The sequence below is a fragment of the Anopheles stephensi genome, chromosome 2, assembly GCF_013141755.1.
Source record: "Anopheles stephensi strain Indian chromosome 2, UCI_ANSTEP_V1.0, whole genome shotgun sequence".
Classification (NCBI taxonomy): domain Eukaryota; kingdom Metazoa; phylum Arthropoda; class Insecta; order Diptera; family Culicidae; genus Anopheles; species Anopheles stephensi.
The window spans coordinates 59,951,867-59,978,306 of record NC_050202.1 but is presented as its reverse complement, the minus strand read 5'-3'; the positions used below and the strand labels follow the sequence as shown (position 1 = coordinate 59,978,306).

General features: G+C 45.0%; 1 protein-coding gene across 3 annotated transcripts in view; it reads right to left on the bottom strand.

Moving 5' to 3' along the window:
* Positions 1 to 480: 480 nt before the first annotated feature.
* LOC118506469 (titin) overlaps positions 481 to 26,440 on the bottom strand; it is a 65,087-nt gene continuing 39,127 nt past the window's right edge. For 2 of the 3 annotated variants that reach the window (XM_036043644.1, XM_036043646.1), the window contains exons 3-17: positions 20,703 to 21,044; positions 20,149 to 20,259; positions 19,843 to 20,046; positions 19,610 to 19,761; positions 16,521 to 16,665; positions 14,325 to 14,455; positions 11,488 to 11,647; positions 8,014 to 8,183; positions 7,636 to 7,759; positions 6,993 to 7,153; positions 5,536 to 5,677; positions 3,501 to 3,624; positions 3,106 to 3,341; positions 2,750 to 2,940; positions 1,965 to 2,207 (exon numbers count right to left, since the gene is read on the bottom strand). In XM_036043644.1, the coding sequence (XP_035899537.1) occupies positions 1,965 to 2,207; positions 2,750 to 2,940; positions 3,106 to 3,341; positions 3,501 to 3,624; positions 5,536 to 5,677; positions 6,993 to 7,153; positions 7,636 to 7,759; positions 8,014 to 8,183; positions 11,488 to 11,647; positions 14,325 to 14,455; positions 16,521 to 16,665; positions 19,610 to 19,761; positions 19,843 to 20,046; positions 20,149 to 20,259; positions 20,703 to 21,044 (2,636 nt within the window). Of the gene's footprint in view, positions 2,208 to 2,749; positions 2,941 to 3,105; positions 3,342 to 3,500; positions 3,625 to 5,535; positions 5,678 to 6,992; positions 7,154 to 7,635; positions 7,760 to 8,013; positions 8,184 to 11,487; positions 11,648 to 14,324; positions 14,456 to 16,520; positions 16,666 to 19,609; positions 19,762 to 19,842; positions 20,047 to 20,148; positions 20,260 to 20,702; positions 21,045 to 26,440 lie in introns of all 3 variants that reach the window. The other variant, XM_036043645.1, reaches the window with a different exon arrangement.

The following is a 26,440-nucleotide window of genomic DNA, read 5'->3' as shown; positions in this document are numbered from 1 at the left end:
CGGAAGAAAATTCCACGACGCAACGATGCTCGGTTCTTGTGCTCAGTCCGGGGCAAAAATTGCTTAGGGCATTGTTTAAATTTTCTGGCGCATTTTTTACCAACTTGCCGCGTTGTCGTCGTTGTTTGTGCTGGGACCTCGGCGCACCTACCAGACATGCACGGGATGACGGGGTTTTCGTGTTGCCGTTGGTGTTTTTCTGTTCGGAGTGTGTGTGTTTGTGTGTGTGTGTGTGTGTGAGGCATTCACTAAGAAGGTGTCGTTTGGTTTTTGCATAGACTTTTTTTTTCCACGCCAGTGTTTCAGGGAATGGTTGAGATGAGCCAGCTGAGCAGAGGAATGTTTGTACTGTGGGAATAGTCTTAACACAATGTCCAGCCGGAAGCCCACTTGAAGCTGCGGTAGGCTTTAAAGTGAAGCAATTCTCAGTTTCTTTCAAACTAATGGCATTTTCTAAGGTAGTAAAACAACATCACGAAATTTGGAAATCATACACTTGTTTTGTTTTATTTTTCTTCGTTTATCCTTAAGAATGTTTTCCTTGTACGCAGTTGTTTTCTCTTTAATTTTTTTCTCCATTCTCCATTCATTGTTTGGTAGTTTGTCTTCCTCGTAGTGGAAGGTTTTTACATTTTCTAGCGCTCGCGCACTCCTAACGCTTTCGGTCGTTGATTCATTTCTTCTTTGTCTAATGTTTGAAATCATAATCCGGAACGTAAAGCAAACACAAGAATTTGCCTAGTGTTTCTTGGGGCCGGCAAGTAGGCAGCCTACTCAGAGACCGACCTTCCGCCAGAGATAGACTTCCGTCCCTTCCGCTCATTCGCGCTACTTACTTCCTATTTGTCTACGTACATTCCTTAGTGTGAGGCGGTCTATGTACAGTGAGTAGAAACAACGCGTGTTTGATACAACATCTGACCGGCACCGGTTTGTGTGCCGGTCTCCTGCGAGCCTTGGGTGAATAATTGAGACCTCTGTGAATTGAATCTCTTTGGAATTTTCACCGGCTCTCTGTGGTTTGTGTGCGAATATGGAATCAGTCAGTCGAACCTTTTCGCTCCTACAGCTGCTTGTGTACATCCTCACCCTTACTCACGTTTCCCGTGCACAACCAACACGAACGGAGAAATTGGTAGAAAGCTGATTGAACCCAATCGCTTTTGCTTGATTTAAGTTATGAAAAGTTGTTGCGTTCCAGAATGAAAATGTTCGGGGCTTGATCAAACTTTAGACACTTAATTAAAGTTTATTGCAGGAAATCAACTTGGAACCTTGAGGCAGTGGTAGTTTTGACGGATAAAACAAGAGAAAGACATCGGAACGATTTGCTAATTTTACTAAACTATTTTTTCATGCTTCAATCACTCACGTTCGTGTGGCTATGCTGCTGCCGTATCTATAACTTCCATCCAGGTTTTATTGTCCAGTCATTAACGCAATGTCTTGGAAACGTTTCGCTACTTCGATATGTGGCCGGCGAATGTGTGCGTGATTCTGCCGTCCTGTCAATCGGCGACAGTGTTGGCGGCAGACCTTGGAGGTCGCCCCTCAAACGCGTCCTCCACTCAATCAAAATCGACTTGGCTAAAATATGTACATCCTTCGGTATTAGGGGACCCCCTTCGAAGGCCCCTTCGAACCCTCTAATTATGGCGCTACAGTTCCGAAAAATTCGTTCCATTTCACTGTTCTAAAACAAAGGCTCTACGATAGCTATTCTGGGCTAAACTTACACGTACATACACTCACATACTCGCTCACGACGACGATGATGACGACGACGAAGGGATGAGGGGGGTGAATGGGGCTGGGGGGGGGGGGGATATGATTCGGAAGGATATGGTTTTTGACGGAAGATTCAGCAAAAGGGATATGTATGGCTACGGCTGAATATACGCTTCAGCCCCCGCTCTCAGCAAAACACTTACACTCTAAGCGGCGCCGGCACGCTCTACACACGTTTATATACAACTTTCCTGTATTCGGTTGGATGTGGTGACCACCTCGGGCCGAAACCGATACTCGTTCAGCGTCGACGTGACCAGCGACTGGGAGGCCGGACTGCTCAGCAGGCTCCCCACCGCACCGACCCCGGTAACGGACATCGACGGCAGGGGCAGCGTCGCCGTGGACGCCTGCTGACTAAGTGGACTGAGCGTCGAGGTGACGCTGCTATTGTTTGCACGGCCCAGCGTGGCATAACTCTGGGAGAAAAAAGGGGGAAAGAAAGCAGAATCGTTGTAGAGCTTTCGTGCTGAAGTTCATGGAAGAGTTAATCAGGAACAGAGATAATAAGGATCAGAGAATTTTAGGTGAAGTGAGTTCGATTTTCGATGGGTGTCCTGTATCAAGTTAATAAGCTAGACCGAAAGCATATTTGAGACCTGGAGTTAAAATTCTGGTGGGCTTTGAGCTAACTATTGATTTCAAAGTTACAGAACTGTCGATAAGTCTTTTTGATGAGTTATTTGACGCAAGACTATCAGACTGGCTAGCCAAGTATATTTACAAGTTGAACTAGAATCCTTCCCACTTTGATGAGTTTTTTGCAAGAGGACCTCAATTAGCTGAAACCGGATTTGACGCAGGTTCGGACACGGTAAAAGGTTCAAATTAAAAATTTTATTTTAAAAATCTCATGTCACGAACACTTGCAAAGGGCCTTCATCTCACTTCACCTAGAAAATCCAGAAGCATAAAGCGAAGATAGGCAATCAATAAATCCCAACGGGTAACGGTTACTTACGATTTGTTTACTAGGCTTAAACGAGTAATGATGTACTTCAGTGTTCGACCCGGTCAGCGACGCCAGACTGGATCCATCACAATGTCGCTCCTCCTCGTGGAGCAGATGCTCACCGCCGTTGCGGTGTATCAGTCTTGCTGACGGGCTGCGAAACAGCGGCGTAGGTAACGTCGTCTTCGGTGGCCTTCGCTCTGCATGCGCATCCCAGGCAGGTATCGAAAGGATGAAACAACAACAAACAAGCGAACATATTAAGATTTATGACAGATTGGTACTCCCCGACGACGATCCTCGACGATCGTCCCAACCAACCAATCGCGAGCCGCAGGACACGCAAACCGAATAGCACTACTTACCGTACTGATTCGGTATCACATCCGGATCAGTTTCATCCCCATCCGGAGGTTCGCCACCCATCGTGGGACTACCCCGCCCCCGACCCATACCGCCTACCCCACAGCTGCTGTCCACCAGCGGCGTCTGGATGCCGTTCGGATCGTGCGTCTGATGATGTACGGTCGAGTCGAGCTGGCAGTCGGGCGTCGACGTTAGCTGGGCAGTTTTGGTGGGCTTCAGTTTTTTGGTCGTGTTCCTGTATTCCGCGCGGGCAGGAGATAAGACCAAGGGAACAATGGGAAAGCAGATGAGGTGAGGTGTTAGTTTACCGTACGGGTACTGAAGCCGGATCCGATGGTATCCGGTAGCACTGAGGGGAAGGATATTTTACACCGGGTGCTCGGTAAGGACTTACTTGGTCGCATGTCGCCGGTAGATGGTCGCCAGTACGATGCAGACTACGGCAAACAGGATGGCCACGGTGAGTGTTAATGCGGCTAATACCGGTGATAAAGGAACATTCATAACGTTGGACACGCCTGCAATAAATCAGTGGGGAAGCTTTGAAAAACCTGGGATCGCAAATGGGAGACCGCTCGTAAGGCCTCGGAGGCTGCCAGGAAGCGTTTGCACAGGTATGCAGAGAGCTTTACAGTCGTAACGCAGTAGGCTACTGTTGCTATTGGTTGACGGTAGCAGCAGTAGCAAACAGAACATTTGCCCATTTTATCTTATCAAATTTATGTCTTTTTGGGTTTGTTTGATAGCTTAGAGTTCCTGGTTGGTGAACAGTGTGGCAGTAATTGGAGCAAAAAGTTAAACAATGTTTTATTAATAATTCTATCACAGTTTTAAAATTGCTTTTAGGGGTAAATTGCATCACCTTTTATGCTTCAATCAGATCGATTCTCACAGTATAACTATGATAGACCATATCCACAGTTCGCTGATCCAGCAGTAATCTGTTACGAAACATTTTATCACTGCAAATCTTTCGTCAGCTCGTATATCTTCGGTACGCACCCCGCCGAGCTAAATCTCTACGCGCACAGCACACAAAAATCCCACCAAGCACACACACACACACCGTACTGATAGGCTGCCCCGTTTGCACCAGCCAACATATGTCGCCAGCCGGTAAGCCAGACGGTACGGTTTGCAATAAACTATTTAGCCCTCGGACCCGGTGTCTAGCAGCTCGCTAAACGCGGCCCGTGGCTCATCTTCATTACCCTAACAGCACCCGGGCGACCGAAGCAAGCGAGCGTACCGTGTGGACGTGTTCGTGTTCGTCCCATCTGTCCGGACCTTTAAGGCCGGATAAGTATCAAATTTATTATTAACGTCCCCGGAATCTCATTAATTTCGCAGAGGCCTTCCCGAAGAAATTACCTTAAACACGGGCCCGGGACAAGATTTCAAACCGTTGGACCGAACGGCACGATGAAACACTCTAATCCCGGGCACAAACATGACTCCATATCGCCTTCCATGGCGCCCCCTCATTCCCGCGAAGCTGTCTAGTTCCGGTGGCGAAACCATTCATCACCGTGCTTTCTTTCACCCGTTGGCCATTGGCAGTGGCTCCCAGGAGCAGGGGATTTTAGTGGCCAGAATCAGAGCAAGAGATCCGGGCCACTGGACGGAGGCTTCCTGAAGGCCGAGGCAAAAATCGCTATGACAGTGGGTTGTCTCGCCCGGTCGGTGTGGAGCCGTCTATAATCTCTTTCGAGCCACCGGGAGCTTTTCTCAGGTGGCTCACAAACAAAAGCGAACCAGCCTGGACACGAGGTGTGAGTGACCGGTGGCCACTGTCAGAGGTCATCAGCGTGCAGGATTTTGTGCCCGAGTGGTCTGCGAGGAGAAGGATGGTGTGCGAAACCGTACCAGAGTTATCGCTACCGGCCGGCAATGGCAAAGCGGGTCCAAAAAGCTGGCCGCACATACCGTACGTTGATAGCGTACACGAGTAGCCACGACTTAAGTGTACGAAAAGATGACACACACACATGCACAAAAAAACACAGCCTCGTTGGCTCCTAAAAGTCTCTAAGCTTCTTTGGCGAAACGCACGTCAACCGTTTTTCCTGTTTGCGTTTGGTTTCTTTATCGCTGGGTTTGCCGGGTTGGCCGGCTGTCGTACGTACGTACGCCTTGGCCGATTCCGGCCGGTGGAAACCCACGGGGCTCGGGAAAACGTACCGGGTGTTAACGGATTAAGATGCAACAATGACTTTGATGTTCATGTGAGCAAATTGTAATAAGTTGCGAGCAACGGACGAGTACGGTGTGTGACTTGGTTGCGCTTTGCGGTATCTTCTGTACCGGTGACGGGAGTGACTTCCAACCTGATGCAATAACTGCTGAAGAGTTGCTAGCACTGTGACGTCTATTTTCTTGCGCACCGTGTCGCTACTATTGTTTGCGTCACATCCGGTGACCGTGCTTACCTGTGTATTTGGCCACACCCTTGAAGGTGATATCATCTATTATGACCGGCTCCGAGCGGCCTTTGGCGTTGGCGGCGAACAGTATGATGCGGTACGAGCTGCCCGGCTCGAGGTTATCTATGAAGAACTGTACCGGCGGATGCTGCAGACGCAATGGAAGGCAAGAAGAGAAAGCGAAGCATGAATAGAGCTGTTTTGCTGCAGATGGAAATAGAATTCACTGTGCATCGTCGTCGTCATCGTCCTCGGAGCATCAGCGTCGATTGCAAGCGGTATCGGTGGCGCTGAAGATTACAACGCAACCCCTCAAAGGTTTAGACAAATTGAGTTAAGATGTATGCATAATGTAGCTCGAAACGAACAACTGTAGCTTTTTTTTTGCGTTGGGAGATTTTTTTCCAACTGCGTAGTCAACTACACATTTTAGTTTTTGTTGATGTGATGATATTAGACTGGAATTTCTTGCGAACGGATTCCTAATAGTCGTTAACGCTAGGACTTGAAATGATGTTGCCCATGTATTGAATTTATATCAATGTTGGAAGTAATACTTTTCAACCTATAGAAACTTGATAAGATATATCTGGTCAAGCCTTTAAGAACTCTATCACAGCTGTTGTAAAAAAACACAGCTCTTCAGAGCCAGCTTTTATACACTAAAGCCCTGTTGGGAACATATCTAAGTAATAGAGTAGAAGCTAGAAATTCTTCGAAAAAAACTCAGCCAGTCTGTGTTGGTGGTCCCTTTCAAAACAAAGGTTGTTAGGTCTGTCCGTCTGCTTATGCAAACAATCGTTGGCCGTACAGAACTCCTTACATCCATTTTGTGATGACTTTCGGTTGAGCAAGTATCACAAACCACTCCCCACGTTTTTCATTCTGGACAAAAAAAAAGCTGGACATTGAAACGCTAGTACCAGTACAAGCACCCCGAGGCCACTTGTCACAGTGGAAGAATTTTACGTGAAAAAGAGCAAACCCATACAGGTAGCTGGTTCCAGGGAATTCTACCGAACCAAACCCGTGGAATGTTTCATATTTTACAATTTTTATGTTCCACAGTGCCCACACACACACACATCCGGGACCGGGGGAAACATAGTTTCCGAAACTCTGCGGAAGGGTTGCACAGAACAAAACGGGGCAAAAGTTTTAAGAATCATCTCAACAGCAAATGAACACTCTCGTTCCCACAGGTTCCTCTAGCCCCTGGGATCTTCCCCACTGCGCTCCTATTATTACTGTGGATGGATGGACTTTGTGCTGGGTGCAGGACGGATTGCAACCCGGTGCAGAGATGAAAATGAGATTTTTGCTCACCCGAGCAGAAAATGTAAGTGAAACAATCGACAGTGACAGTGGCTGCGTTGGATGGAAAGCACCGGAGTATCGATTTTGTTTCGGTTTGGCTGATGCGCCAGGTGTGATGCACGTGTGCTTTCTCTGCCGGTACATACCTGTAAGCTTAAATTTCTAACTAATCGCAGGACGGGCACCTCGACCAGCTCCAGCAGGAACATCTGCGGCAACCCACCGTCGAACCCTTCGATGCACTCGATGTGCAGGGAGTCGGCTGATTGATTCGACACGGAACAGTTCTGCAGTGCAAACGGGCGTCCTGTACACGAAATATATACAAATTGCGTTAAGCAAACGGTATGCGAGGGTGTCGGGCTTTACAGTGGGCGAAAGAAGACTGGCTCGATGGTGGTTGGAAAGGTTGAATGCAAGAGTATCGGTTGCAGAGCCGAACCCGAGTTCCAACCATTCTTTCGCAAGCAAGTTCGATAAGAATCTGAGCCCCGATGGGTGGAAAGCGATGGCTATCTTGTGTCTGAATGTTGGGCTTTTTTTTTGGGGGGTGGCGATCGAAGACTCGAGAGCCTCCCTCGTGCTCCTCATCGAAGCTGGTATGGATTATTCGTTATGTTTTGCAAACACCTTTCACTTTGCGCCATCCTTCGCCTGGCGTTGTATGGCGTTTTAATTAAATTCCAGACTCGTCCAATTTTTGCTCCCGAACCTTCGGCAACCCACTTGACCGGAAGTTCTCGACTCGACTGGACACTTCAATCCTTTAAGTGGGCCTTCCCGCCTTACCTGCAGCGACGACTTGGAAGACGCAAGGCGACTTCTGCACACCGATCGCGTTCCGTCCCCAGCACGATATCGTCCCGTAGTCCAGATCGGATGTCGGCGTGTAATTAAGCCTCGATAGACCGGTCTGTCCGAGTGGATTGGTCAGCACGGGAACACGGCACGCCGTTGGAGCGCGGGAAGAAAGCGAGATAAAAGGCAAAGAACGTTAGCGAGCGCTAAATTTCACCATCCAATTATCCGGCCCACAAACCGGGGGGGGGGGGGGGGGGGGGGAGGGCTGGTTTCCGGTGTCAGGGATCAAAACCGGGGGTCGTTTTCATTATCGCATTTTGAGATGTTTTCTAATTATTTGTCGGCCCCATCAGGGGTGTCACTTACCTCGCTCGAGTGGAGACGGGACGGCAGCTCGGTTTGCTCGCCGGACGAGTTGAACGTCCAGTGGAAGGATTCGGCCGGTGGAGACGCATCGACTTCACACTTCAGCTGCAGCGTTTCGTGCTTGAGAGCGCCCAACAGTTCCTCGCGGTCCACTGCACACACCGGCGCATCTGTTGTCGAACGGGCAGAAAAAGTGCATCTATTAGCCAAAGTGCATACCGAGGGAGGAAGAGGGGGGTTTCAGGGGGTCAAGAGGAGGTTTTTAGTTCGATTGGGTACATCGGGTGAAAAGGAAAATCTAGAACTCGGAATTGAGTCCAGCTGTAGTTGTGTCGTGAGATGTATTTTGTTTCGAGCGAGTAGTGTTTTGGTGTCTTCGGAAAAAGTGACCTCTTTGCTAAGTCTTGTTGTAGATTTAAAATTCATTTTAGCATAATTCTGTGTTCTTCCGGACGACAGTATTGCAATCTGATCTAGTTCTAGTGTTGAAGTTCGTCAGTGTTCTTTCTAACTTTTCAAGCAATTATTTAGTATTTTTATGAGTTGGTATCGTCGCTGGTCTTCACACGGCACGACCAAGTACTGAATCTCTTCCAGACCTGCTCCAAATAACAAGGTTTGACTATCAGGAACCGTGGGATCAATAAGTGTAGTAAACCAAACCAAATAGAAGAAGAGTGAGCTCATCGAGATTTCACCCTGCTTATCATCCCTTCGCTGATCATCCCTTACTATCCTGTCCGTTGCTGGTTGGTTAACTTTCTGTCCTTACAAGATCGCCATTATTTTTCGGAAGTCTTTTTCTAAGGAGGCTTGCTCCGAAGTCTCAACTCGCATCATAAATTCCTCTATAGGGCACGTCTCGTGTCCTCGAGTCTTACGAGACTTTAGCAATGTTTCTCATGAATGCAATGTTTGATTACCATCTTTCTCCTCAAATGTTCCATCGCTTCGTTCAGTAATTCCTTGATTTACTTATTTTCTATTCTTCCTAGTTCCTTTCTGTGTATTGTTTTATGTTAAACTAAAGCCTAATGCATGCTGTCAGGTTGGATACTAGTTACAATTAGTTTAGGGTAAGTAATACTCCTATAGCACCTATGTTCTAAATGACGGTCTTAACACCAAGATTTTTAGCTTATAAACGTAAACAGTTTATTACACCGAGTACCTTAGAGAAGTACCTAGAGAGAAGTAAGTAGAATAGACTAAGAGAAGTGTAGACTAGAGTAAAAACCAACAATCCCCTAAACGTTCTTCAATTAGTTCTTTGAAATTAGTTGAGAGCTTTCCAACAGTCCGTAAATAGTAACGCAAAGAATTACAGATATAAAAATCCATCCTCACAATACTGATAACTTCCCTACGCACAGCTTTCACACTAAAGGCTATTTATTATCGCACACAAAAAAACCTTCCCGTCCTACTACGATCAGCTCACCAGTTGTGTGCCAGTTTTGTGTTATGAACTAATTGAGTGTGAAATGTGCATCGAACCAAATCAGTGGAAATTTCATTTCAAAATAAACGAATTTTCATCGTTCAAAAGCACGGGCGCACAACGCTGCCCAAACTCGAGTCGCGTGTGCGTGTGCATGTGGAAGGGATGAAAAATCAAATGGCGTAAATTCTGATTTACAACCATTTCTGACAAACAAATTATCAGTCAATTGAGAGGGAGCGAGCGATCGAAACGCGAAGCTGGTTCCAGGCAGGATCAAGCACCCCAACAAGCACGCCCGGTCAAAGCTGCACACACGTACACACACACACCTGCTTCCGGCGGGCCCAGTACAACCCCCTTCCCAGCCGGTTGGAGCCACCAAGTATCCGTGGCACCAATGCGTCGCTTTTATTTGATTATTGTGACTGATTGCGGTACTATGCGAGGGATGCGAAATCAAAGCATCCCCTCGGTCCCATATGGAGTTAATGGGGTTGGTGATAAAAAGGGGGCACGGGAGGGGGAGCGGGGGAGTAGAGAAAGAGAGAGAGAGGGTGGAACCTTCGCCATTACAGTGAACACATTCTCAGGAACATCGAACATCGAAGTGCGATGCTTCAGCACACTTGAGCGCATCGAACAGCCAGGTTGGACCGGGTGCTTCAAGCACACATTTCGATGGTCATTGCCGGGCGATGCCGAAAAGTAAGTGAACCCTTGGCATTAACAATTATCGGAAAGAGTTCCAGAAAGAAAACAAGAAAATAAAAGAAAATTAATTTTTTATTTCCGTTCCTTGATTCTAGGAAGCAATTTCTTGACATGAGGTACTGTTTTAAGTTGAAAACTTTTAAAAAGCTCGTTAAGCGTTCCTGTAAATTTTACCATACAATTTTGACCTCATCATCCCACTGTGCAATGCTGTGGAGGCTGGAACGTATCGGCACTGGGTGCTTTACCGGGAGCGGGTTCCGTGCGCCATCGTTTGAAATCCCTGGACGGTTGTGACACTTCAATTACATTTGCACGAATTGTTACGATGCCCACAATTGACTACAAAGTGGAGCCGATTCCCTCCCGCTGTCCCGTCCTCACCCTCCTCCTCATGCTCTTGTGGAAGCTTACCACGTAAAAATACTCACACACATACAAGCCATCACGTCTCATCCATCCAATGAGGCAATCGACGGGGCTGGGCCGGAAAGAGTCGGCGCTCGTTTGTTTGCGCGAAATTTACGTAAAATACAATTTGAAATTCCCACCAGCGCGGTTTCGCGCCACCCGGTTCCCAAAAACTCGGCAGGGCTGTGCAAGCGGGCGTAAATCGAGCCTTTGTTGCGCCCGGTTAATATTCATGTGTGAAATTAAATTCGATGCGAGAACAAAACGCCGACCGAAGTGGTTGCAATTTGCGGAACATGATGCGGTTTAGTTAAATAAAAAAAACAGTTCACGCATACACACACACACGCTTACAATTGCTTAAAAAATAGGAAAGCTTTTCCTGCCGTGAAGTGCTGTCGATCGGCGTGAGAAAAAAAGCGGCAGCAAACAACAGAACCAGCCTGAATCCTCACGACGACGAAAGCCCCACCCCTACCGGTGGGAAAACCCGGTAGCGAAGGTGCGAGAAGTTAATGAAATTTCATTTCATTTACAATAATGCGTTCGCCAAATGAGAATCCGTTCCAGCCGTTTGGCCCCACGGCCCGACGGGTGACTTCATTCAATCGTGTGCCACGGTGGTGCGACAGGATCTGGAAAAACGGGACGAGAAAGCCACCTGAAAGCGATTCATCGTACCGAATAAAATGCGCTGTTTGCTCTCGCTAGTCAGCGGTTCCCTCTTTTTTCCAGTTCGTCAAGTGAAAAAAAAGCTACGGAATACACTGGAGAGGAGTCATTCATAAAGAGGAAACAAAATATCTCACAGCCGAGCGAAGAAAATCGAGGTCGCGATCAGCTGGGACGGGAAGGAGATGGGGAAGGGTGGGCACCTGGATCAAGCAAGGAGACGGAAGGATACTTACAGCGCACGCGAAGTGTGACGTGATTGCTCGTACCGCGGCCCTCGGTGTTGGCCGCCATGCAGGTGTAATCTCCGGACAGGCTGCGGGACACGCCTTGCAGGGCGAGCGAATGGTCCGACAGGATGATGCCGGCTGTCACATTATGATGGAGCTCGTTTCCCTGTTGAAGGAAGAAGAGAGAGAGAGAGAGAGAGAGAAAAAGAGCAATGAAAAAAATGGTTACAGTATTGTCAACATTGTCGCAGGACGACAAGGACTCACACACCGCAAAAAGGTGCTTTCGTAGGGTGACTTTCCACTGGGCGGGCCCGAACAGCAGAAAAAAACCCTTGCAAGAAAAGAAGGGACAGGAACCGAGAGGAGAAAAAAACAATCACATATACACATACAGCACTTGCTCAAACATCATCAACCTTGGTACATGGTTCCATCCGTCCAAGATCTTGAAGGCGAAGTAATTGAAGGCGCAAAAAAAGCATCCGTGGAGTACCCGCGAACAAACCCCAAATCTTGGGCGGGAATTGAATTATTTACTCAGACCGCTTTTAATAAGGATCAAGTGAAGCTGGTGCGCGAGGTAATCTACCGAACCGACCCACCGCCACCGGGAAAATGGAAAATGAACTTCGCAGTCACTGCGGCGTAACACCAAACCAGGACTGCCAGCCGGCAGTGTTGTGTAGCGCACCACGTTACGCATTCGGTTGTGTTGTTGCTGGTTGCTGGTTAATTGTATTCCCGCGGCAAGAAACACGATGCTTGGGTGGGTGGGACCTTCTAACGATTATGAATGTACCGTGCAGATAATCCGAATTTTCGACATCAAACAGGAGGATGGTGGTGGTGGTAGGATAGTAGTGGAGGCTCTTCGGTAACAACGACAACGGATGTGTAATGTGCGGTCGTGTGTTTCGGTGGGGCGGGGGTTTCGGTGGGTGGGCTGTTGTCTGTTTTTTTTTGTTATTTGGTAAGGTAAGGTTTTGTGCCTGTGGTGTTGTTGCTTCCCTGTGTCAATTAAATTGTTAATTATTCTGCTCGAAACATCATTCTAAAAGGCATCTGCTTATCGTTTTACCAGCGCGCATTGTGTCTGGTGGCGGCGGTGTAATGTGATTCTGCGGGTGTTGAGCAGAAGCATAAGTAGAGTCAGTTGTGTGGATGGGTGGTTGGGTGGGAAGCTAAAGGAACCAGGTCGGGTAAAGCTGTTTGTACCAGGTGGTGAGCTGTGAGCAAGCATGGGATAGGAAATGTGTATTTAATTGCTGCCTGTGGAAAGTGTTTCTTTAGCAGTTAATGCTCAGTAGAGAGAAATGGAGGTAAAAAAACACATATGTCGTACAGCTTACGTTGAGATAAATCGATAGTGGAATGATTAAGGAGCTTGAGAGAAATAAATAACAGGTGTAGAATCTTTTTTTTTATTTGCTTGGAGTTATTTTTAGTTTACCAATTGAGATGTACGATCAGATTCTTCAGATCAGAAGATAGTTAACAATTTTATAAAGAAATAATACAGCCAAATAAATAATGCGGACATGATTTTCCTATCCTCTTAAAGGAATTCTAAACTCTCACTATCTTTAGAGTAAAAGAGCTCATAAAATGAGTAAAAATATTTCATGCGATAAAACAGGACTAGTAATTTGATTAACAGTACTCGAAAGAGAGGGATAATTATTACGAAAGGATCTTAAGCAAACCTAAAATACAGACGGACACAGAAAAAATCACATTAAAGAGATATTTTGTAATAAGAGATCAATGCAAGAGTCAAACACATACAGGGTGTTCCATAAGGTCGCATTACAACTTGTTCATGGTAATGTGTTCATGGTTATGCAGCGTGGAAATTCTGAGTATTGGTTTCGGTGTCAAGTTTACAATGTACGTGTCAAATGTGAAGTTTTTTGTAATTTTTGTTTGTTTACGACGCATGATGAAAGAGTACTGCGACGTCGTATTGGAGTTGTCTGCGAGAGGTGAGTGACAAACCCCGGGGGTTGAAGCTGAATTTCAGTCATACTGCTATCCATCGGGTTTGGTCAAGGACCGTATGTGATTCGGGTGGAAAGGTTCGGTGATGACGCCAACAGCCGTTAAAGCGATGAGGTAGCGGGTTTGCCGAAAAATTCCTGAGTCCCCTGGAGCTTCATGTATGGTCGTATTTGCTGACTAGGCAAATGTCAATCAAGTAAGCACTGCGGAGTAAGTTCAGAAGCTAATTTGAAGAATCTGGCATGAAACGCTAATGGAACCGGTGAGTGGGAGAATTGCTTGTATTTTCCTTTTTTACCACATTTTTTAAGTATATTTGAACGTATTGAACACCCTGTCGACTTCAGATTAAATCTATGACCCATCTGTGATAAATGCGTAGTCAATGTATCGTACAACGTACAACGTACAATCGCAAGCACAAACTTTATAATAGAAGCGAATTGAATCAAGAGAATAATTATGAACATCTAATGTGAAACACAACTATCGTCAATTCTTGATATAATATAATAATACTGTGAGCTTCACGGGAGACTAACCATAATTTTATCACAAGTTGACTGTGAGCTTCTGGTTTAATAGTAAAGAATATTTGTCATATCAGCTTAAAATACAATCTGAAATATTTAAAACCAAAAAAAGACCTTATTCTGTTTGCCCTACAACAGCTCTTTAAGAAAAATGTGCTTATTTTGATCAAAATCATGCGCAAGCATCACTTTATTTTGAAAATCTATTCAAACATTTTACAACCAAAACAAACTCAAGTATTTGGATCCGTTTAACCCCGGCAAAATAACCGAAAGCGAAACATATAAAGCATCACCCTGCCTACTTACGTCGTGGTACCAGGCGAGTTTGTACGGTTTAGGGTTCGATTGGATGTGGCAGTCGAAGTAAATGTCGTCACCCTCCTTAATGTCGTCCGGATTAAGGGATGATCCCATTTTGAGCGTCACGATCGGCATGTCTGTTGGGGGTTGTAGAGATAAAAAGAGAGGGAGAGAGAGAGAGAGACACGAAGGGGTAAGTAAGCGTGCGTTTTATTCTTCATTTAATATAACCATTCTGACTGTTAATGTGGTCCCTATCGACTGTAAATAAATGAAAAGAGCTAACCGAGAGCGCAAGTTCTGTTGAAACTTTTTTTATCCATTTCCCCCTGTCCCATGCGCTCGTAAAAATGCTCAACGATATAACAAATTCAAAGTGATGCAAACAGCACCGAACCGAGCACCTCGGCAAGACAAAAGTCGGAAAGTCACGACTGGCAAACATCCATTACGCCTCTTAGAGCACCGTGTGGCGATTTACTTGTAAAAATCATCCGGTAATCAAAGCGGCACGAATCACTCTCCCACTGCTCGCGTTATCTGGTGTTGGGCTGCTGGGGATGAGCAGGTTCGCGGGTGCCTATTCTTCGCCCTTCGAAAAGAGTTGGTCCGAAAGACATCCCGAAAGCATCGCATCGTGCTTTTATTGTCGTTACCGGACCAGACAGCTAGAGTGAGGGGCTTCTTGATGCCCGTTTTTTCTCTCTTCGTCTCCGTTCGTATCGCGTGCGGCTGTAAGGAGACAAGTTTTATGCTACTTGTCGTTGGCTGAAGATTTTTTTTGTTGTTGCTCGTTGCCCTCTTGTCTCTTATTTATTTACGATCCGGTTCCGAACATCAGCAATGGCCAAGATACACCGAATGGAGAACTACACGGGAGACCCTCGCCCTCGTGCAGCCCAGGTTCTTAGATATCAGGCACTCGGCGTCGTCGTCGTGGTTAAGTGGCGTTTCTTCACCAAGCATCGGAAGGAAATGTTGGCACAATGCAGCGAAAAAGTTTCCCTCTCACACACTGAAGCGACGGAATGGAAAGGACTTTCGAAAGGACAATTTCAAGTGTGCTGCTTTTTATCATTTCACGGTTGCATAAACATGGCGGGCACAACACATAAATAGGCAGCGTACACCCTAACCGGATAGGAGATAATATAACCAAGAGTCGATGGAACCTGGCAGCTCTGAAGGGAGGCGACCGGTTCGAAATCTTGAATGAAAAGCTGTTCGCGAAAAACTTTCGGTCGAAAGAGAATAAGTTAATTTCCAGCTTTATGCTACAGTATTTATTAGATTTGGTTTCGTTTTCGTACGCGGTGCGGGCTTCCGAATCGTTGCACACCGGTTACCTAGTGGTGGCAGGTACGGATGTTTTTTCTTTCGCGATGACGATTTATACGGTTGCGTCTCAATTAGGAGCGTTCCGCGATGCTCCAAGGGCCAGGAAAAGAAGAGGTAGTGAAGGTGCTTCAGGTTCCTCGAACTTCCCCTCGCAACAGCTAGTGATGATGGCCTTAGTTGAAGTTTAGCATTTATTGGTGGCGCAATAAAACGCCTGTAACGGCTGTAACGCACCCTCGCGCTGGACTCCGGTGGAAACGTCCGGAGCGCAGTTTTATCGTTGCGATCGAACGTGGCGAGCGAATAAAACTGATAGGATGTTGTTGGGTGGGCTGTAAATGGAATTCAATTTCCGTTTTTTGTTCCGCTCTGTGTGTTTGTGTGTGTTTGTCCCAGTCTGGACCACTCGTTTTACTGCCTGCCTTCAAGCAGCACAGGTCCAGATTCAGAACTCGCGCTGTTCGGAAGTCAATCACGGGCTGCGTTTTCCTGGCGTAGCGTGGTAAGGGTGATTCAGTGTGTTTTTTTTTTCGGTTTTCACTCCAATGACGGATTGTTTCCATACATCTGGCCACGCAAAAACCAAAGACAGACGTTAATAAGACAGTAAATAAAGACGTTAAAAGGAAAGCTATAAAATTGTAAATACTGTTTTATGCATTGCTATAAACAAACCAGCGGAAAACGAAAATCTTTCAACCACGGAGCTTTGGAAAATGGGTTGGAAAATGTTCGTACTTTAATCGCTTAATTTAGAACACAGCATACGCTTTCTTTGCACTATTACAACTGCTTCCCTTACAAGGTACTGCCTGATCGAGATATGTTGGGGGGGCTGGATGGGACTACTCCCGGGCTACTTACAATGCACCACCAGTCGCCACTTGTCCTCGATAGCGCTGTCTGGGATGAGCGGATTCTCGGCCCGGCAAGTCAAATATTTGCCATCATCGTCCACCGTCGGCGTGTACGATATAACGCTGAGTGATTGGTTACCCGTTTCCGAGAACTGCAAAAAAATAAGAGGATGAGAGATGAGCACCGCTTGAATGAAGAATGGTGGGGTGGAGAAATTGTACGTGTAGTACGGCTATATGTGTAGAAACAGAGAGCTAGCGGAAGGGGGGAAAAAATACGAGATACGTAATGCAACGTTCCGATTCGCAAACCATTACGGCACAACCGATTCCTTTTGAGTCGCTGGAAAGTCCGCAATATTACACATTTCAATCACGTGCACGTACACCGGTACCTTTCGGATGGGGTTCGGTTCGGTGTGCGCCACTGCATCATGATCTTTGCGCCCTATTTATACTTTGTATTCGATCGAGCTGCAACTTAGTATTGCCCTGATTCCCGCTACAGGATTGCTGGATGGGCGCTAGCTAGATACGGGGCTCACCGACGAAGCTACGGTAGAGGATAGAAAGTAACACATTTGCAAAGGGGAGAAGTACTTTTTTGGGCCGAGTACTTCTAATACATTTGCTCGGCTGTGTGTGTGTATGATAATTTATTGAATAAGTATGTGCCTTCTAATGCACTTTAACGATGGTTATACGAGCGGTTAAGTTTTTGAGAATAACGAATTATCTAAAATGGGGAGGCCATTGTATTGTTAATTTGATGGTTTCGGAAGAAGCGCAATGTACTGTAGGTAGTTGTTTTTGCACGAAAAATCGTTTTGATCAAATATGGAATTATCCTTCAATTCCTAGAATATCTTAGTTGTTTCAATCATTTTGCAATTATAAATTTGAGTTTTAACGGATTCTTTTATATATAATACATTTTTTTAAATTATTCATGAATAACGGCATGTCCGTATTGCTAGAAAAATAGTTTAATCAACAGCATTAACCTATGTGGAAAACTACATTATAAATAAATGTTTAAAAATGATGAAACGACCAAGAATATGCTTAAGCTCAAACCAAAGGTCAACAATTCATCGGAAAAATTAAATAAAAATGCAACTAAATCAACAAGCAAACAGATAGAGAAGTAACGAGCACTTTACAATGAATCATTCAAACTCTGGGTTCGATATTTTCTCAATAGTCGGGGAACTCCTAACTAACATATATTCATTTAAGCTTCGTTCCAAAGTTTTTAATTATAATACGCACTAGTCTTTACTGATCAAACCACAAATAATCCAAATATTCTTTATCGAATTTGGCTGTGATAAATATTGCCTATCTGTAGGCGTAAACAACTCAATCCTCTATAACAAGTTTTTAGTAAAATTTTCTGGTTTAATTAAATTATTATAAGAAATTTTCCTATGTATAATGAAATCATTAAAGCAAAAGAGTATAAAACAATATTATAAAATTGGTACATTAAAAATTGGAGATTGAACATATTTAATGATAGGTTTGCATTTTTTTATTTTGTTCCATTATTCTTAGAAAGTATTTGAAAGCAATATTTATTGCCCATCTTACTTTTTATTCTTCTGTTTAGGCACTGCACCCTCTAAAGGCCTCGGCTTTTACTTTCTGGATTTCTGTGACTTGATTTTGCTAGTAACAGAAGAGTCAGCCCTGTGTTCGGAGAGATGACCTGGATAGGATTTGAACCTCGGTCTTTCCGTGTGAAGATCGGCGTTGCTATTGCCCTACAATCAGATCACTCGAATTAAAGCAAACCGCTAATCAAACAGCCTTACAGAGAAACTAACAGAGAAAATTGTAATTAGTACAATATTGAGCTTATTGTTGCTTTAGCTCGGTACACTAGTAAAAACTGTCTTTTTTTATCAAAAAAGTATGGCATGGACCTTGTTTCTCTATAAAATATTAACCATGCAAATAAATTCAAAACATTAAGCATTTTTAAGATATAAATTGTCAACTTCAGTAGAATAAAATGTTTTTGGGGTAAAAAAAGTGTCACACAATTTAATGTAAAATTAATGATCAAATAACCTCATCTAATTATCGCTTGTGTAGAACTATAAATATTCAAGATTTTTTCAAAAGTAAATGACATTTTCACAGCATTGTGAACACCAGGTCGATTCGAACTAAACAATACACGTTGAAATTAGATCATTTTCAAAAAACACACAGACAATAGCCAAAAATGAGCCTCCACAACGTAAACGACACACAACGACACACACATTTCGTTGTGCACGAATGCGAATTTATATCAGTTGACACGCCACACGCCGGCAAAACGAGCATTGTACGAGGTGCAGCGAAATAGAATTTCACAAAATCATTACCCGCTGTCCCCTGCGGCGCAAACGCAACAGCATAATAGGTATCGTGGAATTGTTGATTAATAATTATTGTCGATTGGTTTTGCTAATTATTTCCTCCGGGCAGGCAATACAATTTTGCCCATGCAGCACGGTAAGGTTTCGTGGCATCAATAGGTGAAATCAATTCAAAAATCGGGCAAGATAATTATGAGCGCAATTAGCCTGGTGCGAACACAACCCGTCGTCCTGGACGGGGCACGGAGGGATAGAAGGTGCAGAAGTTTGTGGTTTTATTCAAAAATTAATATTTACCAATTTCTATTTACTGAAAGTGGCGGATCGGTAAGCAGGATCGGTCATTCGATGTGTTTACCCGGTTGTTCGCTATAGCACAACTGTGTTTTCCTGCAAATTATCACTTCAAAGATAACGCCCACCGTATCAGCCCGGAAGGTATGCAATACATTGTTGTGCTAAACGCTTGCCAAGGGACGGTGCGCTCCTGTTATTCTGCAAACCGCATTCGGTGAATAAAATTGACATAATTTTCCTTTTTTGCATAAAAACGACAGTTTTCACGTGAAAAGTGAACATGTGAGTTTGATTCGAAAGACTTTCGTCGATTCTGGCCGTTGTTTTTCGGGGGGAAACGATCGTTTGCGATTGATCGAGCATGACGCGCCCGAAACCTGTAATTACAAAACCCTCCCGTTTTTCCCGTAGCGCGCCCATTACTTACGTTCTTTGTCACGCGCTTCAGCATGCGGGTGCCTTTCCACCACGAGATGGCCGCTTCAGGGCGGGAGCCAGAACTTTTGCACTCAATCTCGTACCGCTTGTCGGCGGAGACGAACTTTTCCTTGGCCATGATGTGGACGGCGACCGGTTTGACTGTGAAACAAGGGCCATCGCAACACGTTAGAAGCTCATTTCCATTCGCACACACGATGGGAGCGATGGCCAGGTACTTACGGTTGACGTCCAGCACGACCACTTTATTGTTGGGCGGCGTCAGGTTCGTATTGCTCGCGACGCACATCAGCCGGGCGTCCAGATGCTGTCGGCCAATGTTTGGATAGGACAGATGATTGACCGTCGTCCCGTCCGGTCGGGTTTCGAACGACTCATCGATGACACTGTTGTCCAGGTACCAGGTAACGTTTGGCCGAGGTCGCCCTGTGGGAAGCAACGAAGGAAACTCGGTAAGTAAACGTTTGCGTACCACCGCGGGGGAAACGACCTATCTCGTGTGGAGGTCGTCCAGCTAACGACACTTACCACCTTTGACCTCGCAGATCAACGCAATGTCGCTGCCCTCGCTGTACGGTTCGACCGTGTTGGCCTTTTCCCGGCGCCGCGAATCGTAGATGATGGGCCGATCCGGTGGCACTGCAAATGAGAAAAAACACCCAGCGGTACAATAGCGTGAGCACGAGCATGCAGTAGCCTCTCAATCGTTTGAGTGACATCGGCGAACCGATAGCTGCCTGTTAAATTATGGTTTTTGCTGATGCTTGAGGATTTTAATTGATGCAGGACGAACCAGAATTGCCACCAAGAACGACATCGTTTGTACCCTTTCACTCAAGTAGACGTGAGAAAATTTTGCGATCGCTTAGTACCCTCCCTCTTCCAACCTACTGAGTGGAAGTTGAGCACGTAATAAATAATTCAAAATTAAGCCTGTTTGATTGGGGACTGGTAAAATAAGAAACAATTATGCCGCGTTTGTTAAATAAAACTTTTTCACATCAACCCTCGTTTAAAACGCATGCGTTGTCATCGGAACCTTCATCGAGGTCCCTCATCGATGGAGGCGCCCAGTACCTTACCTATCACAGTGAAGTTTATTTTCAGATTTCGCGTAGGCGAGTTGCGAAAGTCAACCCGACACCGGTACATCCCTTCGTCCGACAGTTTGATCTCGTCCACCAGCAGCTGGGCCGGGTGGGAGGTGGCCCGGAAAAAGGCTCGCTTGCCAAAGTACTTGTCGGACGAGGAAAGCCGTGCCTGGGCGACCTGCCGGCCCCGCACGTCAAAGTTGTACAGCGGTTCGTTGTCGTCCTCCTTGAACCACAGCACCATGTACACGGCATCGTCCCGCTCGAGTGGCGTTATGTCGCACGGTAGGCTGGCCTGTTTGCCCAACACTCCGCTGACCGTTGTGATGGGAACTGCAAATGAGAAGTGGAGAAAAAAGCAGAAGAGATAACATTAAAGTCTCCGTACGTGGCGCCATTTTAGAGCACATCTACTTTGTCACCGATAAAAAGCAATATCTTAATTAGTGCCCAAAACCCTCGCAAGCACACCTCAGCAAGGTTGACAATGCGGGCGGAGGTTAAATTTATCCCTGGTTCTATCAAAATAATCTCATTTACGTCATGTTCTATTTCCCGAGCCCCGAATCGATCAGCATACGCTCGTCGCAAAGCCCCAGAGCTTATCACCACACTACGTCAATAACTTTAATTCTCTGCATGTTGAATTCATCCTTTGAAATCGCTCACTTATTTACGATGCCCGGGTATCCCGCGGGACGGGGGGATATCTGCTTGGGGCCGGGATGCGCCACCGAATGCCATCAGCGCCCGGCTGTTACGGGGCACCGTTAAAGGGTACGCGAACCTCTCAATGACGTTTATGGCCCGTCCCAAAACCCAAACCTGGGCAGCATTCAGGCAGGAACAGGATTCCGGCTGATGCTTTTGGCTTTCCGGCAATCGAGTTGGCCGGGATCACCCCCCAAACCCGTCGGTATTCGCCCGACTCGGGGAAAAAGGTTCTCGATCCGGAGCGTCAGTCCAGCAAGGGCGCAAGGTAAAGCCGACCCAAAGCATAATCCCATTCCGCACCGATAAGCCGTGAGGCTAACATCAGTCAAAGGCTGGGCTGGGCCTGGCTGGTCCCGTAACGTAGCGTAGTTGATGATTGGGTGCTGGCAAGAGGATGGGACCACCACCACTTCAAACCACCGTGCACCGTGCAATCTCGATGGAAAATCCTGGCACATGAAACGAAAATTTTATCCACCGTCGGTCCTTCACGACAACAGTCTGCGGCACGACTGTTCGCTCTCAAGAGGCACACTCATTTGGTTGACTAATTTCCGTGTGGCAACGAGATGTGAGCTGGAAGCCTGGGAGTGCCTAGGATTGACCTACCCCATTTCCCTCCCTCCCTTCCACCCTTACCACACGTTCGAATTACGTTCCACCGTTTGAACTTTATTTTATTACACTTCATTGTTATTGTTATAGCGCTCGTTGTCGTTGTTAGATGACTTCACTCACGTGAAGCAGGCTCCACTTGCTCACTCATCCACATGAGCAGACACGCACACACATAGCTATGAGAGCACACGCCCACAACCTTTCACATGGTGCTCGTGCACGTAAAAAACGACCATCATCAATTCATAAATACCACCTGTGCCACCCAAGTATGTGTGTGTGTGTGTGACTGGGAAGCGTGGCACGGGGAACAAACGCCGAGTGAACCGTGCAGCAACTGAACCGAATAACACGGCACTGGGCAAAAAAGGGGGTTTTTGTTTATTTATTTATCACTGACATTTTTGCCATCCCCGTTTTCTTTTACTTTATGTTTATCTGCTTCACCGTTTCTTATTTGCTGCTGTCGTCCGTATAATGGTGTATCCCTGTGCAGTAGTTTTTGGTCCGTACTGTCTAAGCGTGTTTCGGGTTCTATGCACGACAGTCGGCCGAGAGCGGTGGTTGAAAATCACTGATTTAAATCAGGGTTACCGTAACATGTGCTTAAATAGCTAACATATGTGCTCAGTTTAACTTAAATATTTGTTTTACTTTAATATTTTTTGTAAGAAAACTCAGGTACATTGTGTGAGGTTTCGATAGACCTTATCATTATTTAAATCATGTTGGAGTATGTAAAGTTTCTGTTGAAAATCTTTTTGTGGTAGAAATCGTGCGATTGGATCGATGAAGTTTAGCAACTATAAGAGTACATTTTGGATTATTCTGCAATTAATTTTTACTTGCCGTTTATATTGTTTAGAGCCTCTAGAATGTGGTCTAGAATGTTGTAGATGTTGGTATAAGCATGGCTCTTTCCTTCAGTTTAGATAGCATTGTTTCTATTGGCTTTTTTATGCTTACATTCGTTAAACATTAAATTTTATTTCCTGAACGCATTAAACACAGATATTATAGCAGGAAAATTCGGAGTTTTATTTCAGTCAGGAAATTTTTCTTAGCATCATTCGTAGCATTGTGAAACAACCGTTTCCCAGAGGTATATTACACTAAATCCGTATCAAACAAGGTCTGATTGTGAGTAAATACAGGTCTGTTCTTTGGTGAAAACGATTTATTTTTGTGAAATTTATCTGAGCTGTATAACATTAATTTTATATAATTACGCAGAATAAACAAGGTTTTAAAAATAAATTTAATAAAAGCATCATTTCTTCAAGCCCAAAATCATCCTTGTAAGGATTGTCTTGGGCGAAAGATTACTCATACAAAAATCTTAGACCTATTGACCACGACTTTCTATGATTTTCTTCTAATTTTGCCTTGTCAAATTAGGTTTGAAGACTATTTTTTCCTTGGTGCTGTTAAATGTCATCCAGTACAGCGAATTTAACAGCGACAAGCTTAAAGTTCTTATATCTTATAGCTACCAAACATAGAGAACAGAGACGAACAGTTTTCGTATTACTTATTACCAACGAGGGCCTCACCGTTTTTTTCGCAAAAGGAACGCCGTGTATCCCGGCTTGTAGAATGGGCCTTCTAGGAGGTATTAAAGGCCTATATTAACTACATAACTATAAGGCCCTTAATACCTCGGATGAAAAGGTTCCTTGCTAAATTCCATTTTGGATTTGGTAGGCCTCAAACTTTACCTTTGCCATATTGCCAAAGAGGTTGATCAGGCTCTGACAACTGATTGCTAAACATTTTAACTTCTAAATCTTGATGGAGTTCAAACTCAAGTACATTCTTGTATCTTAAAGAATGAAATGGTGTCTTCATAAAAATTCTAAGAGTGGTTTTAATTCGAAAATAATTTTTTAAATAAATGCATCAATTTTGAATATAAAAATTGGTATGTTGGCTCTTGAAGTAATATTTCTCTTGCTTAAAGCAAAAGTTTATTCTTGAAACTTATGTTCAATATAAATGCTAATGATAAAAATTTCACAGAAGAAAACCTAAGAACTGCTTCTTTTGAATTTGCAACACACGACCGTTACCGACAAGAAAGAAAAAACAACCCAAAACCTTCAAAAGTACTCCTGACTGTTTCCCTTTAAATGCAATAAGAATGTTTTACCTTCAAAACCACCGACCGAGAACAGCAAAAAATACAAACCCATCGCACAAAACCATGTGTTAAAACCTTTCCTGAAAGCTGCAGAAAGTTCGGCTGCCTCGAACCTTCAAACGCGGGCACAAAACCATTGGGCCGCAGCCCTTCTTGCCAGTGGCTTTAATGCAATTAAACCCCGAAAGCTCCGGGGTTTGGCTTCACATTCCGGTAAACCCCCTGCAGAATAACATTGTCCGCGTGGCAAGTAAGTACGAACGGGGTTAGGGGGGTTTTGGGCATAAGGTTGCTCGTTTGTACACCGCCAAGCATGGGTAATACACGGGTAAGATGTCTACCACCGTACGCTACGGTTACGGTGTATGGCCGGTCTTAAGGAACGGTCGCCCAAACTTTCTTCGATTTTTGGTCTCGCCAGCAAAGTTTCCGACAGTCGTTTTTGGTCGATTTTCATTACAATGTGTGGTACGGTGTGTGCTATTTGCTTAAGACGTCGCTTTAAGAAAGAAGCGACTGGGCAATGTTTTCCATAACGGAAAGGTCCTGCCTAACCGAAACCAAAAATCAGTCGAATGATTGGTTGGGTCTTATCGTTCTACTAACAACCATTCCGACTCGCGATTAGTTGCCAGTTGATGAAAATAAAATTTCAATTAGAACGCCTGGAGGCCTGATTCGGAAAAGGTCGGTTAGCTTTTTATACCTTGAAATGAGAACGTCCTACAGGAAAGCTTTCCAGAGTCGAGCCGGTTGACGCTTGGCCGTTTGATTTGTTTCTTCCAATCATACCCGGCGGTTGTTAATCAATATTTACAACGTACCCTTTTTTGTAAGGGGGAGCGCAAACCTCAAAAAAGGGACGAAGAACGTGACCATAAAGAAAAGGAAGAGGAAGAAATAAAAAAAATGGTAGCGTGGACCACCTTTTTGGCGTTTCCCGGTGTTTGTTTGCCACTTCCGTGAAATAGCGACAATGAGCTGGCCAGAGGAAGTTCACTTCCTGGAATGCTACCAGCTAGTGATGGAAATAACACTTCAGAAATTTGTAATAAATTAGTTGCTCCCTCTTTGAGAGTTAAATCTAGATGAATGAGTTGGCTCTCGCTACCGACTAATCACTCATTTACTGCGCTTGAACTCACTCGTGAGTTAAATTATAAGTTATTGAGATTAAACTCTTCGTGCCGATTCACCACTCACCCACTGCATTTTAATTCAGTCACTACGTATAAACTCACTCATTACATTTTCACTGACTAACCATGTTTTACTCACTCGCGAGTTAAATATCGTTCAAATAAATTGAATCAAGATAAGAAAATGATTTTAGTAAACAGTTAAAAATGTGAATTAAAAAGAGAAACGAGAATGAATAGTAAGTGAATTAAAATGAAGTGAGTGAGTTAAAACGAATCAGTGATTTAATACAGAGTGATATGAGTTGAAACAAAGTGAGTGAGTTAAAACGCAGTGACCCACTAAACGGTACAAGATTCAAATCATTCACTCATTCCAACTCAGTATGCACATCACTACTACAAACACACTCTCCCACAGACCCATTCTCGCTACCTGCTCGCTTCCCTTCAAAGATTGGAGGAAACGAGAAACATGCCGGAACAATTTTAATTGCCGACAGCCGAACCCTGACCGTTCCGGGTGTTGGATCTTTCTGGAGTGGCAAAGGTAGGCCGAAACGAAGAATCGAAACAAAACTGTGAAGGTGGCGTGAAAGAATCGATGAACCTTCCCCCGCATCTGATTATAGGGCACGATACACCTTACCAACCCCGAGGGACCTTTGCGAGAAGTAATAAAATAAAGCAAAAAAAAAACCCTTGACGAAAAAGCATCGATATTGGAAATGTGGTGGCATTCGTGAGTGGCCGGAGTTTTGCCAATACCGCACACAGACCGTGGTCGATTAATTAACGGAACCGTTTTTAGTTTTCCATTTCCCCGGTTCTCGCGATGGGTCTCGTTCCTATAAACCGCCATAAATCAAAGCTTCGATCCCATATTACAGGGAAAGGACTACATTCTGGGTGGGCTCGATACGATTGATGATTGAATTGGCAGGACGTACGGTTGTTTTTACGGAACCGAATCGATTGATTAATTTTTCCCAGGTATAAGGGTAAACGCTACAGAGTCCCCGTCTGCTACGATTGATTTCGGCTGATGTGTGCTGTACGCTGTCACATTCAAATCCATCCCGATCGACCTGAGGTTCGAAGGAAAACTGAAGTTCATG